Raw genomic sequence first — 14,841 nt, 5'->3', positions numbered from 1 at the left:
TTTCCTCCCACATCGTCTCCAAGGCTCACGTGACAAAGTGCCTCATTTTTAGAAATGTTACTGCTCCATATTAAAAATACATTGGCCACTAAACCAAAGCCCGGACTAGTTTCTCAGATTAAATCAATCGAGGATACAGTAAGAGATGGAGTAATATAACAGTAAGGGGACCAGCTGCTCCATTTACAGGTAGATTTACAATGCTAATAGCAGCAATTTTCATGGAATCATTTGTGCAATATTTATTAAAATAAAAAGGCTTTTTATTGATTTCCATGCGATAAATGCATGTGTACAAGCATTTAAATATAAATAGTAAATTCAGGCCTCTCGAATTAAGAAGACGCATGATAAAAAAGGAATGGACAAAACCATATAGTATCCAGTAGTAACCTTTATAGTATCCATAAAGATGATAGTTTGGACATACCGAGTGCGTTTACATGCACGTGGTATTCCAGATGATGTATTCATAATCATTTGAATGCATTGTCATTTCAGAATCTGGGTAGACTCCTATACATGGATAAAATAAATGTTACCATAGAAACAGCTTATCATATAATATTCAGGTTTGCCATCCCCGGGATAAGAACTTACAGCCGTTGTAAAGGAGACAAGCTACTAAAGTACACCGAGTAGTGATGATGATGATGAAATATTACGGCCCTTTTTCTTCATCAATCCAACCTATCAGCACATGGCGCTGCTCACTTGGTGAGACAGCATCGCTTCGACTCAGGACGACTCCGCCCGAACGACCTCCCACTGACCTTCACTTTATCAGAGGGAACCCTTTAATACCCAGACTTCATGAAGCTCCCCCAGAGCTCCACAAGACGTATTCAAGTGCTTTCACAGGCTGAGTAGTACTCCTTCTGAGAGTAAACTAAACGTGTGTAAAAACATTATGGAAAAGTATTGCGAGTACTTGTGTATTTTGTTGATACACTTTGTGAATTGATGGTATACACAAAGCATATGAAAGTATATAAAGTCTGAAACAGTGCTGTGATATATTGCTAATGCTTTTCCACAAATGAATACACAAAGAAGAAGGTCACTGTAAAATGTTTCAGTCCCTCTGGAATGTGACATTTATAAAAAACTAATGTTAAAAATCCCAAGGTCGGGAATTTTTCTTCAGCAGACATGCAGGAATGTTCAGTCAGTCATAACTGCTTTCTAGTTTTCTACTCTCCCAAAACACGCCGCCGCTTCTCCCGCTTGAGTCCTCAGTCATTTACAACTAAAAAGATAAAAACTACATTTAAAAACTGATCAAATGCATAGAATCAAATCAATTCTCAAGTGGGGAATACGCAGCGGAGCTTCTCACTTTCTTTTTCCTTAACACATGCTCATGCCTATTGGCACCAACACCCGAGGACTGCAGTGCCCCCCCGGCGTCCAAATGTCAGTCACAGAGGACAGCTAGCAAGTTAGCTCCAAGAACAGGCATCCAGATGGAGACAACCACATCAACACCACTTTCAAAGGAAACACTCGTCCAGCGCTCTGCCTCGCTCGCTGCACCACGTCCACACACACACACACACCTGCTAGCATCAGCTGCTTCTCCTCCAACGTCTCCAGTGCAAAATGGACTTTTAAAGCCTCCCAGTACAAACTATTAGCTCTTATAGTGGCTTTGTCCAACAAGGACACAACCTCTCCTGCTCAACACAGTCTTCATGTCAACAACGACCCGGCTACGACAATACAAACTTATCTGTGCACATAGGGCAACACTGTATAACATTTAAACACACACACACACACACGTGCACACACACGCCCCTCCTTGTCCTTTCCCCTCTGCAGTCCCTGAGATCACCTCACACTTAGCACAAGGCATTCTCTTAAAACACAGCGAACAGAAATTAAATACACAGAAAAACAAATGCAAACCAAACCCGGCCATGGCCAAGGCACATTCTGGGAGGATCTATTTTCAAAAGAAAAGGAGTCCAGGAGGAGGAGACGAGTCTCAAACAAGGAGTCGAGGTGTCTGTGGACAAGAGAGTTCAGGGGAGTGGCAGCCGGAGCAGGGCATTCTGGGACATAGAGTCTCAGGACTACCAGGCAGAGACATCATATTCAGGGATGCAAACACAAAGTATGGCTTGGATTAGGCTTTATGTCACTTTTCCTCCAAATGAAAAAAATGGTGTCTAAAAATTCAACTGGATCCGTTTCCTCATTCACCGAGAACACAGAGCACATACTGTAGTGAGACGTGTAGGCAGGATAAGAAATGCATAAAACACTAAAGAAGATTCTATATTATTCATTTAGACATTGCTTTCAGCTCTAAGAATGTGTACATTTTGATATATTCTGATAGCTAAAGCTACTGATAATAACTTATTATAAATGATAAACAGAATAAAAAATTGCAAAATATCTTCATTCTATAAGTGTGTTTTCTGTACTCTAAAATGCCTCCAAAGTTTAAAATATATATTCTCTGAAGTGAACTGGGATCAAAAACGTGACTCCTGCCTAAAATGGGTCTGGTTGCATCCCTGTATAGCAGCTCAGAGAGCATCTCTGAGGCAAATCCTCCAGTCTGCAGCATCCAATCCACACCCCCCCGCTCAGCTCCAGATACGACAAAGACTGCTCTGACTTTCATTTCCTCTCAGCAGTCTTCCCTATTGACTGCCATTCATTTAACATCATCTTCCCAAATTATGATAAATAGTCCTTCCACAGACTTCTATACACTCTGAATAGTCTGTCATCAACTTCTTTGCCTTCGTTGTCTTTATTCTGTCTTTATTCTACTTCCATCCATTACTTGTGAACGGACGTAGTGAGTGTAGTTTCAGACTATGGGAAGGTAGGCAGTATTTCAGTTTTGATGTGTGAGCCTTTTGCATAGCTGGGAGGAGGAGAGAAGGAGGAGGGCTGTAGGGAGTTCATCTCTCCCATCCAGCTCCTTCTTTCCCGGTCTCAGCTGTTCCAGGACTTGCGATTCTCCCCCTGGCGGGCAACAATGGCTTCTCCTCGCAAGACGGGGACATGGGCAGGAGCAGTGAAGTCTCCCGTTCGCCGGCTGGTCCGATCACGGCAGGACAGCCGGTCCGGGCGAACCAGCACCCCGTAACCCGGTTTACATTGGAAATACCGATGACCTCCAACAGAACCATCATTTTTGCCTGTAGGCAGAAATAAAAGTTTATCAAGCCAATCCAAAGTCATTGAGCACTTTACTGTAGTCAGCTCCACCAATCAGAGTAGTACATTAACAGGGGAGCCAATCATGGTGCACCTCAATTTATTTAGAAAGTATTTGTAACTATCGTAAATGCACCTGTAACAGTTACTTCCTAGCCAAGGCACACTGAAAACCAGCTGATCTTCATCACTACACCAACATGCAGTCTAGTCTAGTAAGGTTATCTTTTTATCTGCCGAAACCTGATCCCTGAGAAAGTGGTTTCTCATGTATTTTACATAATTTGGGTAAACTGACACTTTAATTGTGTACCTACCTACAGGGGTGTCCAGCTCCACCCCCACCCACACTCCATCCGCAAACTGCGTCATTCCCACGTAGCGCACTGCCCCGGCCTTATTGCTTCCTACTGTAACACACGCCCCTTCTGTCAGCCAGTCAGGCAGTGCGTTGTCATGGCTACGCTCTTCATCGTCTACAAAGATCTCCAGCCTCTCAAAGCCATCACCTCCTCCTCCTCCTCCTCCTCCTCCTCCTCCTGAGTTGACCAGCTTGTGTTCAGAGAAGGAGTTTTCTGCAGTGAAGCTGTTGTGATTGGCTGAGCTGCGGGAAGCGGGTGGAGCGACGACGGCCATCTTGGTGCCACACTGAGAAGGAGAGTTTACAACATCGTTCCTGTCAGCACCCAGCCCCTGGGGGTTTGTGGGTAACGTAGTCTCAGCGGCCAGGAGGGAGGACGACGAGGAGGACGGTTGGAGAACGTCAGACAGGGTAACGGTAGAAACACTACTGGAGAAGTAGCCGCTTGATGACTGGCTGAGGGGGCTGAGGGGGGTGATGTCATGCAGGTCATGCACAGGAAGAGAAGGGACTTCTGGGAACTCTGCCCGTCTGTCTTTGTTTGGGGGCCGGAGAATAGCAGTCTACAGGAAACCAACGGTTGCCACAGGAACAGATGAACAGACCAGCATGCAAGGCAAAACAATAATCATCAATAATTATCAACTTCCCCAAAATGTTACAGTCACCCATAGGACCAATCAGGTGCTCTAAAGTCTAGCGTTGTGTACAGCATGACTAGATTGACATTTGCAGCTGGTTGACAGCACAAATAACCCATGTGAAGTCTGTAAGACGGAGGACATAGTGTAGGATCTAGTCTTTCTGAGTACTATGGACTATATATCAGTATCTCCATGCCTGTTTTGCTTCAATTTTGACCAAATTTTCTGTCTGTCTCCGTCTTGAATATGGACTGCGTCTTGTAAGATTGATGAAATCAGTGGCAGTGGTTATCCACAGACCAAAACATTTGATCAAATTAATAATACAAAAAACTGAACATGAAAGATTTCTGTACAAAACCCATATTAATCTACCCCAATTGTTACATAAAACACAATCTGAGCTAAAAGAGACAGGACCTAAAACAGAAACTTCTGAGGGGAAGGTGGACAGGAGCACAATCTCACCGTCTCAGCCTTGACTCGACTGTCGTCCCCTCCTGATGTTACGATGCGAGGGACATGCTGCTGAGAAACAAAATACCAGGTCATGACATGACAACACTTCCTGTGCTCTCGGCTTGCTGCTTAAGATTCATTCAGTCAACCATTCTAGCATAATTTACTACTAATTATTTACTGGACATTTGTAATCTCTATTACTTTAGCGAGACTAAATAAATGCCACCCTGCTCCACCATTCACACAGTTAAACGAAGACCTGAGTATTCGGAGCTACGCTGTCTGCTCTGCTGACCTGCTGGTTGTGTGGTGAAGGTCTCAGCTCCTTCTTCTCGTCTCGTGCTGGAAACAGAGACTTGAGCAGTTTGGGCATCTGAGGAACCAGGGCTTTAACTGAAAGATAAGAGGCAGCAAGTCCTGAACGACCTGGGGAAGGGGGTAAGGGAGTGACAGAGTAGGCCGAGGAGGAGAGGAAAGAAGCAAGGGAAGAGGAGCAGGTGTGGGAGGTAGAGGAGGTGTGAAAGATTAAGACAGAAAGTTGAAAGCGAGTCCAGGAAAGACCAAAAAACCCAACACAGTGATTGACTGATAGAAGGAGACATCAGCCGGCCATAAGACACTGACAGATGATTGATTTAGCCATTTACAATGTGATTGAAAAACATCCTAATCACTGGAATGTAAAACGGAAAATAAAAAATAAAAATGAATTCTGTTCATTTTGGGAACGGAATTAATCTACAGCATGTCACAGTAACATGAATTTTGACATAGACAAGAAATCACTATGATACAGAAATATTTGGATTGATGAGAATGAGACTGATTACATTGAAAAGCTTTGATAATGATTATGACGTGAAAGGAGAGAAGTTCACACTGCATTAGACAAAGAAGGGGACAGAAATGGACGGAAGCGACACGAAAAGGAGCAAGCAGGACGATAAACGTACACACATCACATCTGCTGGGAAGGACAGGAACAGAGCGGAGACACAGCAGTTGATCATTTAAACAGTGACACATGGGATTGTATAGTAAACTGCTGTATTTTAGCAACATCAAACAGAATGAGTGGAGTCTCAATATTAAGCTCTAAGTATGATTGGATCAAATGGATGAACCCGCTTGGAAAGAAGAAAAAAAACTTGGTAGGAGAGTAAGAGTTAAGACTTATGTATCGTAGAGGAGAGAAGAAAGGAAAATTAAGGAGAGGGGGTTTGGGGAGGATGTTTACCTTGCTCTGGTTCCTGGTTCTGTGAGGATGTTATGCCGAACGGAGTAGGGGATGAAGAAGGGGAGGTGGAGTAGGTGGAAGGGGAAGAGGCAGGCCGGGGGAGGGTGCGGTGAAACTGAGAAGGCATGAAGATATCCTGCTGACTTTCCCATCGACCCTGAGAAACAGAAAAATAACAGGACATCAGACGCGTAACTATTGGAAGGCGGTTCTTACGGGCCCAGACCAATCAGGGGCGACAATCCCAGCAGTCCCACGTGCACTCTGAGAGCCACTGACCAAGCGGGAGTAAATAAGTCCTTTATAACAATGTAAAGATCAACAAGCCACTGAAACACATGATCAAATTTGATTCATTCAATGAATTATTACTTTTTTTTTTTAAATCCAGACATTTTCATATTATACCCACATTTGCCGCATCCTGAGCATTTTTGGTAAGGTTCCTAGGGAACCTCAGCCCAGAGTACTTTTATTCTCCCCAAAACAAGTTTCTTTTTAAAGAAACAAAAAACTATACAAAAAACTTTTGCAACTTTCTGTCTCCCGCAACTTCATTGTAAGTCATCACAACTTTTATCGCAATTTTTTACAAAAGCTATCTAAAAATCCTTAAGGGCCTGCCCTTGTGTGTTTTTTCATGTGTTATGGAGAGTATTCACCAGTTTTGTTGTTGTGGTGGGGGTGCGCGTAAGCTACTCCTGATTTTGTCAATAATGTCATCTCTTACATGCTATGTCTCTATGATCCAGTCCTATTCATGGTAGCCTACTCGAGGACATTGCGCCGTCACCCTGTGCTGTAGTAGGGGGGCCTGCCTTGATAATCCAGTTTAAGGACCCAGTGTTTGCTCGTTACACCACTGCAGGACGTTGGAATATGGCAGCTACCAGATGTTGATGCTTCATGTGAACAGGTATATGATGTTTGGTTAGCTAAAGTTTCACATTTGCTACACTAAACACAAGTGGCAGGTAGGTCTCGTTTGTTATTTAGTGACAGACTAATAATTAACACTGGATCTGCAATTAATCACAAAATGTTTGAAATCAGTCAACATGTTGAGGGACAAAGCAAAAAGTTACCTTATCGTCCAGGCAGGTTGTGGACAGGTCTTGTCTACTTCCTGACAGCTGAGAAGGAATGGGCAGAGAGAGAGCAAGTATTTAAAAGAAATCATATTATAGTATATTGCATTGTCTTGCAGTGCAGTACTACGGGATTGTATTTGTGTATTACCCTGTGGACAGAAGGAGAACTTATGCTCCGTTTGTTGCTCTTCCCTCTGCCTGTCAGTTGCTCCTTCACTGCCACCTCCTAAAACACACACAGCATTTTTTTTCAACATATTAGAAAGAACTTGGAGATTTTTTTTTTTTTTTAAATAACAATTTTGATTAATTTAATTTTAACAAGCCATGTATCTTCTGGGTGACTGAACGTCAGCTCATCTATCAGTGTGTCTAATTTCAATCTGTCTATATCTCCAGTTTCTCCACCTACCTGTCTGAGTCTATCCAGAGTCAGGATGTTCTCCAGACTGAGGACACTGCGGAGGTATTTCTCTATTGCAGCCTCGTCATCAGCTGACTGGCCGTTGTGTGCGCTGGCAGCGAGGTTAGCCAGCATCTCCCTGTCCTCTGAACCAGGGGCGTCCTGACAAATACATCATAAAGAAATGTGTTTAATAAATCAGCCCTGCTGAAAGTTTATTGGGCACATCAATAAACGCCTAATATCTTTCTCCGGCCTTACCCCGGGGATGTTGGAGACCACCTCAAACGTGACCCCACAGCCTGGTATGGTGCTGCGGGTGGACATCCTTCGAAGAAAGTTGTGTGCAAAACCCTGGCGGCCCTGGTTAACGTTGACGCAGATCCTCTTTCTTAGGACCAGCTGCATGTCAGCAGGGTGGCTAAGCTGAACCACCACTCGAACTGTCAGGTATACCCGCTGCTCCGGCCACGCCCCCCCACGACTGAGCTGGAGACACTCATGGACGGTAGAGTCCCATGATGCCTCTGCTTTCACCTGCATTGTCAACACACAACTGGTTAATAAAACTTTCTTCCAACCGGACTGTAGGAATTCCTCCAGAAAATACCTCATGCAGGCCCATCCTCACCTCTCCATCGTAGTGTTTGACGATCTGCAGGTCAAAGAAGTCGTCCTCATCCTCTCCACTCAGGGTGGCATCCCAACCTCCAGCCTCAGGAACCTCAAACTGGTCTGGAGAGCTGAGGTCATCAGCTGGGAAAACAGATAGAAAAGATTCAGCTGGTGAGTAGAAAAACATGCAAGCAAGAATACATTATTTAGTAAAAAAGTGACTTACGTTTGAGGTTCAGGAAGACGACAGGAGTGTGAGTCTCCATGCCAGGCAGAGGAACCCTGTGAACAAACAAAACATACACTGGGATCAACATATACAGTATATATTGCGCCTTACAGAAGTAAACAGGCAATCAAAAAAAGGAACATTACACACACACACACACACATCCTACCATTCAGCAGGAGCTCCAGGAATGCCGCTGCCAGCAGAGGGCACCATGACAGCGTTTCTTTCCTCTGTCAGAGTCAATCGCCATTCTAGCAGCTGGGCCTCCCTCTCCATGTCATCCTCTGTTTTTTCTGTGCACACAACAACCCTCAAACATTTAACACGTCCTACACTAAGAAACCACCAAAATGTAACTAAGATGCCAACAGTAAACCACTACGACCATGAGAGCTACAGGAACAGAGGTCAGTGTTATAGACTTTTGAAAGTGGAAGCATGTTTTTTTTTTTCATTGTTTGTGCACTCATCTGTGTGTGTTTGGCAGTTACCTGCTTTGCTGACCAGGCTCTGCAGGTGCTGATCGAGGTATTCCTGTCTCTTGGTGAGAGCAGCTAACCACTGCCGCCGCAAACGCTCCAGGTCTCTTTCCTATACAACAAACCAACAAGTCAATCATCTTGGGATTCAGATCATTTGATAGTAAATTTAAGACTTCTTGAAAGAGGCAAACAGAATGCAGAGAGCTGTATTAAACTGATCTACCTGATAACTGTCCATCTCATCTCCTTCCTGGTTTGCTGTGGTGTTTCTGACCTCCACACAACCCACTGACACTGCAAGCAGTATTTCTGCTATCAGAGGCATGGTGCCCGAGTCCTGAACTGAACGCACGTCCACCTGAATTCGCCTCGACTGACCCTGGAGATGAAGAGGGGAAAGAGATGTAGTGGGATACAGAATAAATATTAAACGTTGGCTTTTTAGGTGAAGTTTGCTTGTTCCACCTGTTGTGACCAGGTTGACTGTGGTTGTGTTTGGGCTTTTCCTTACCTGCCGAAGCTGGAAGATTCCCCCAGTCCGCACATCTTTGGCAGGAACCACTTCCACTGGGACAAAGTCTCCATTCTCATTTATCTCCAGGATTTGAATCCACAGCTCCAGGCGACGTGTTACTTCACTCCACCTACAAAAACAAAAAATTATCAGCACATCTGGGCAACACCAGTGCATTAGTTTTATTAAACGTGAGTGGAAAGCAAGAGGGATGCAAAGAGTCAAAAGTGGCTGTGTGTGTCTACCTGTCTCGCAATGTGCGTGTTTTGGCCTGGATAATGCTGAGGTCCCACAGGGCAGGGTTTCTTCCTGCATCAGCCTGTCTGTGTCCATATACCTCAATGACAACTGCCCCTTCAGTCAGGTATTCAATGAAATCCTCTGTTACTGACACTGCCACCTCCTAAAGGACCAAAAAAAAATAGTGTCTTATACCAACAACTTATAACTGACCAGTCCCCCACCACCTTTTATACATACATTTTCTTTACAACTACCTATGTGTCAGTCACTTAAACACAATAACAATTAAACCCAAACAGAGTACATGGAAGCATTAACTCTGGACTTGTCATCCGCCTTCTTCCACCCAGGCTTCACCTTGCAGCTGTCAAACACCACCATGCAGTGTGGGTCCTTGGTGCTGGGCGACGAGGATGACGGGTCTACTTCAGGAGCCACAATGACAGGCTCAGGCTGGTCCCAGAATGAATACTGACAGAAGACGAAGTTGGACAGGTACTGGGGAAGACCAGTGGCCTGCAAGATCTTAATCTGTAGAGGATACACAGGTCAAAAGTCATCTGAACACCCAAAAATGAAGTGATGTAAGTTTCTACTAACATTACTTCCACCAAAATACCTATCTACCTGGGAGTGTCGGTATTGGCATTGACAGTGTTAGAAGTGGAAGTAGACCTACTTAAAACTTTCTGTAGTATTTATACCACAAGGTACAAGTCCCGCATTCAAATGTTTACTCATCGTGAGAGACGCATTATCAGCACATTATACTTAAATGTACTTCACGTCTGTTCAAGGTGGAGGTTTTAACCCTTGTACATTGCTGGATAGCTTAATGAATAATAATGATCTGAAGTTGAAGTACACAGTTAGTCATGAATACAGTTGATGTGTATATTGTTTAAGGGCTTTGTGTCTTCGGTCTTATTTTGTGGTACAATGACTTAGAATATCGCCATATTCAAAATTGTATACCGGTAGGTGTTTGGGGCCTTTTTACCTCAGGCCCCCTGGCAGTTGCCTTTGTTGGCTAATGGTAAAGTCTGCTCTGGATGTTTTTTTACCCCATTAAAATGTTTATTTCATCTGTGTTTCTGACTTTAAGTAGCTGCGACTTCGGTATGTGACATTTAACTATGTCATGGCAGGTGTATGGCTCAGGACAGAAGGAAGAGCAGTGCGGGTGTGAAGCTGATGAGATGAGCTGCTAGCAGCAAAACCACAGGCAAAGCAATCGTCCCGTTCTGAACAGGCATGCTTTGAATGGGCACTGTAACACTAAAAAGTTAAGGTAAACTGAAATTGAAGGTACATTAAAGTAAACTGAACACATGTAATGCTTCATGAACTATAAAACAAAGCTCCTGGAATGAATTTAAAACACTGACTGACCCCGGTCTGAATGACAGAGATAATGTACTTCTCTCTGAGGATCTGTCTTACCATGCACACCAGTTTGCGATCCTGGACTTCAGTGTCTTGGTTGTTATCGGATTCATCGCCTCCAGCCATATTGTCCTCTAATCCCCCTCCAACCCTCACCACCTCCACATGAAGACGCCCTGTCACCTGACCACAGAAGAGGAAAGGAAAAACATAAGAAAACCACCAAAAACCTTACCTAGAAACCGTGTCTGTGAATGTAAGTTCTTCTACCCCAAAGCTACTCATACACCAATTGGAGATTACTTTTGAACATTCAGCTGAACATTTCCTTTTTTTTTTTTTACAACCTTTCTTGCATTTTGCTTTCATACTTTAGCATTCTACAGTAGCAACCTAATTATCATCCGACCATCATGTAACCTTTGACTCTATCGTCCATCACAACAGAGATATTTCAAATTTTGAACTACTGTTCTTCCTGAAAGTCACTCTGGATGGTTGTTGGAAAAATTACGAGAATATTTTTTAAATATTAATTAAGTAGCTGCTGAAATTTATAATTTTAGAAAAAAATTGAAAAAAACATAAGAATTTAACATAGAAGTCTAGTGACTGATGGGAGCTCTAATTCCTTATGAATTCATCCGATCATAAAGAAATGGAGATTAAGGAAAAGAGATTAAATAACTTAAATAACCAACAAGACTACCCACCTCCCCCTTCTGATTGATGATGGGAACAGCGTACTGCAGCTTGACATCGTAGAAGAGACAGGAAAGGAAGACATTTGCAACGCCGATCAGACTGTGGTTTTCCTGCTCGTCGAAGAACGGGTCTGCTCGACGGAAATATGAGCGCATCACCTGAACAACAAAAGAAAAAAGATAACAAGGAATATACACACAGGAGTTTAGTTTTACTAAAAGCAAGTTTTAGCATGTTTTACCCACAAGTAGGACTCAACAGTACTTATCATTTATGACTTTATAAGCTGACTAAAGGTCTTCATTTCTCAATTCATAATTAATATAGTTGTTTACTTTATTCATGTACTTCTGCTTAATGACAGTGCTGTCCTAGTGACCTGGCAGGGCTATTGTCGGACTTCACATGGCAAGTTTTGTCAACTCACAGGGTTGTCATGGTGATGGAGGTTGTAGTCCTGCCACTCTTGGTACAGCTCTCTCATGTCAACCAGACGGTTCTCCATCTTCTCTAGACTCCAGATCTGCTTCCCTCGACACCGACGTCGAACCTGAATTGCTGGTTCACTGAGCACTGCATCCCTCTAAACACACACAAACACACACAGATATATTTTTGAGAATTGGCCGTTATGGCAAATCTGTGCAGGAGTGTCTACATGCTTGTGGGAGTTAGACCTTGCGATTTGCGTTGAGGTTATCCGATGGAATCTGCAGAGTGACTCTGTACTCGGTGTGTCGCTCCAGCTCCTCAGAGATGAAACAGGCTTCTTGAACCAGGAGGTTTGCTCTCACTATCTGCTCCCTCAGCCGTCGCAGACTCCTAACCAACACTGCCTCCCTGAAGGAGGAGAGGAGGTGTCAGAGAAGAACAGGAGATAGAAGCGAGGAGGCGGCAATGTAAGGAGGTGTTTAGCGTACGTTCATGAACAAATTGACATAAAAAAAAAATGTCAAGTCTCTGATTCAGTGGGTATTTATATTCTTGCTCCACAGACACCCTCACCTGTCCTCATTCCAGTGCCTTAGTCTGCTCTGAGCACTGGTTGAATGACTTATCCCTCCCATACTGAGTCTCTCCATGCTGCGGTAGTGAGACTGCTGTCCTGGACCTTGCTGGCCAGACGCCGGCCCTCCAAAGGGACCGGTGGACAGCCGGTCCGGGTTCAGCTTCTTGCGGAGCTGCTGGAGTTCCTGCTCATACATTTGTCTCTGTCGCTCCAGAGCAGAGCGCTTCTCCTCTTCGTGCTGCCTCTCCAGAGACTGCAGGACTGCTTGCATGGGGTCTGACGGAATAAAACAAAAGTCTCGAGACTAAACAAACTCATATTCTGTCAATGCAGAATATAGATACTCACTTTCCTGCATGCCTCCTTACCATTATTGCCCAGGGCCTTCATCATGACCTCTGTCTGGGCGAACTCATAGGAGAAGCTGACTTCACTGGACACTTCGCTGGCTGTGTCACCATCTGCATCCAGCTGCTCACTGCTGCCACTGTTCTTCATCGCACTACCTTCACCCTCTTCATCATCAGGCCCTCGAGAGCGCCGCTTTGGCAAGTTGATCCTGCAGGTAGGATGTCCAGTTAATTGACTTTGGTACCAGTTGGTTAATGATTAGGCAATATGAGCTAGTGTATATTTTTAAATCATTCTCACAAGGAGCTAGTACAGAACACAATGACTTTGGATGCATAATAAGAACTTGGTGTGTTTAAATAAGAACTGAGACAAATCTACATTAAAAAGATATATGTGTATTTAAAGCAGGTGCACATATGTAAAATGATGTAATCATTTGAAAAACAAAATATTTAAAATTGAAAACAGGATTCAAACATTGGGAGTCTATATAAAATTACCTGAAGAAATGGTTGTTACCCCAGAAAATCCGGTCACCATGGTGAAGCTGCAGCGCACTGGTCACTGGAGAACCATTAACACATGTCCTATAAACACAAGAGACACAGCAGTGACAGGACTGAGCGTTAAAAACGGATGTCGCTAGTGGTAAAAGAACTTGTAACATTGGTGCCTGGCTCTCTTGCTTTTCGCCTACACTCAACTGCATGTTCCCCTCACTCAGCCTGCGATGATGGTGTTACTTACCGAGCATTGCGGTAGGGGGTGAGGATGACTGCAGTATCTGCCATAATGTTGATGACACAGTGCTCTGCCTGGATACCCATCCCGCACAGCTGGATGTCCTGAGAGTCTGCCGAGCCCACCTTTGTGTGTTCCTGAGACACAACATTAAAGATTGACTAGACGTTATCAGCTGAGAGTCGGACAATTAAATAAATGTGACAGAGAGTGGTGAGGTGAGACATGTATACTGGAGAAAAGCCTGCACACAAGCTGGTAAAGTATGTCCCATTTTTGTGCAAAATGCAATCTGGCCTGAACTTTATTTGCCCATGCCATGATTCTCTTGATAATACTTTATCTGTTCTGATCAAGCCCATCAAACACCAACTTAATAATTCAAATGAGTCAGATGACAACTGACTATCATTTAGTTGCAAAAATGAAACTTCAGTTTCTATATTCCAAAAAGGGTGCATTTGAGTCAACATGCTATGTTTAAAGGACAGATGGATTGGAAACCGTATCAAAAACAGATAGTGAACTCAGGTATAGTGATAATATAGTTTGATATTCTCTGTAAATATGGAAAATAAGTTACATGGCTTAAAGTAAAGCATAATAAGTGTGTACCTTCAGGTAGTACACCAGCAGTTCATTGAGGGCAGGATCAGCGTTGAGGTTGACAAGAAAACTCTTATCATCTCCAACTTTAATCCCTGAAGACTGGAGAGAAATACCCAGACTCTCCAACTGCTTCTGGCGCTCCTAAACACAGACACACACAAATCCAATATCCAAAATTTGTGCTTGGGAGTAGTTTTACCGAATGTGAAAAAAAATCATAACTCGCAACTCGTGTGTGTCTTACCTGTGCAACCTCCTCAGTTTTTCGAAGCTTCTCTTCCCAGGTGATAGTCATCTCTTGGATCAATTTTTCTGATTCTTCCAGACGGTCTTTAAGCTCTGGAGCCTTCAAAGACTGGAAACAAAACAGCATTTGAGAGTATGACAAAGTAGAGATTTCTAGATACTGATTTTAAGATTTTAAAAGATATATCTCACCTCTGCCTGAGTCAGTTGCACTCTTAGTTTCTCTACTTCCTCTCTGAGCTCCCTGATTATGCGAGCATTGGGGTCTTCGTTAACAACGGCATGGTTAACAATGCTTTTTGCTCTGTCCGCGTACCGCAGTGT

General features: G+C 43.7%; 1 protein-coding gene across 1 annotated transcript in view; it reads right to left on the bottom strand.

The window, feature by feature from the left end:
* Positions 1 to 805: 805 nt before the first annotated feature.
* kif13ba (kinesin family member 13Ba) overlaps positions 806 to 14,841 on the bottom strand; it is a 36,422-nt gene continuing 22,386 nt past the window's right edge. The window contains exons 12-39 of the mRNA XM_034877253.1: positions 14,710 to 14,841; positions 14,516 to 14,626; positions 14,278 to 14,412; positions 13,669 to 13,799; positions 13,422 to 13,508; positions 12,936 to 13,126; positions 12,564 to 12,843; positions 12,236 to 12,398; positions 11,986 to 12,141; positions 11,567 to 11,716; positions 10,911 to 11,036; positions 9,825 to 9,998; positions 9,470 to 9,627; positions 9,222 to 9,354; positions 8,934 to 9,089; positions 8,720 to 8,819; positions 8,395 to 8,521; positions 8,223 to 8,278; positions 8,013 to 8,137; positions 7,643 to 7,918; positions 7,391 to 7,543; positions 7,127 to 7,204; positions 6,973 to 7,020; positions 5,888 to 6,044; positions 4,946 to 5,076; positions 4,657 to 4,716; positions 3,501 to 4,107; positions 806 to 3,164 (exon numbers count right to left, since the gene is read on the bottom strand). Of these exons, the coding sequence (XP_034733144.1) occupies positions 2,959 to 3,164; positions 3,501 to 4,107; positions 4,657 to 4,716; positions 4,946 to 5,076; positions 5,888 to 6,044; positions 6,973 to 7,020; positions 7,127 to 7,204; positions 7,391 to 7,543; positions 7,643 to 7,918; positions 8,013 to 8,137; positions 8,223 to 8,278; positions 8,395 to 8,521; positions 8,720 to 8,819; positions 8,934 to 9,089; positions 9,222 to 9,354; positions 9,470 to 9,627; positions 9,825 to 9,998; positions 10,911 to 11,036; positions 11,567 to 11,716; positions 11,986 to 12,141; positions 12,236 to 12,398; positions 12,564 to 12,843; positions 12,936 to 13,126; positions 13,422 to 13,508; positions 13,669 to 13,799; positions 14,278 to 14,412; positions 14,516 to 14,626; positions 14,710 to 14,841 (4,407 nt within the window). The 3' untranslated portion in view covers positions 806 to 2,958. The remainder of the gene's footprint in view (positions 3,165 to 3,500; positions 4,108 to 4,656; positions 4,717 to 4,945; positions 5,077 to 5,887; positions 6,045 to 6,972; positions 7,021 to 7,126; positions 7,205 to 7,390; positions 7,544 to 7,642; positions 7,919 to 8,012; positions 8,138 to 8,222; positions 8,279 to 8,394; positions 8,522 to 8,719; positions 8,820 to 8,933; positions 9,090 to 9,221; positions 9,355 to 9,469; positions 9,628 to 9,824; positions 9,999 to 10,910; positions 11,037 to 11,566; positions 11,717 to 11,985; positions 12,142 to 12,235; positions 12,399 to 12,563; positions 12,844 to 12,935; positions 13,127 to 13,421; positions 13,509 to 13,668; positions 13,800 to 14,277; positions 14,413 to 14,515; positions 14,627 to 14,709) is intronic.

Source organism: Etheostoma cragini, chromosome 1 (assembly GCF_013103735.1).
Source record: "Etheostoma cragini isolate CJK2018 chromosome 1, CSU_Ecrag_1.0, whole genome shotgun sequence".
NCBI lineage: Eukaryota > Metazoa > Chordata > Actinopteri > Perciformes > Percidae > Etheostoma > Etheostoma cragini.
Note: the sequence above shows the minus strand (reverse complement) of the source record. Positions and strands in the feature narration are given on the sequence as shown.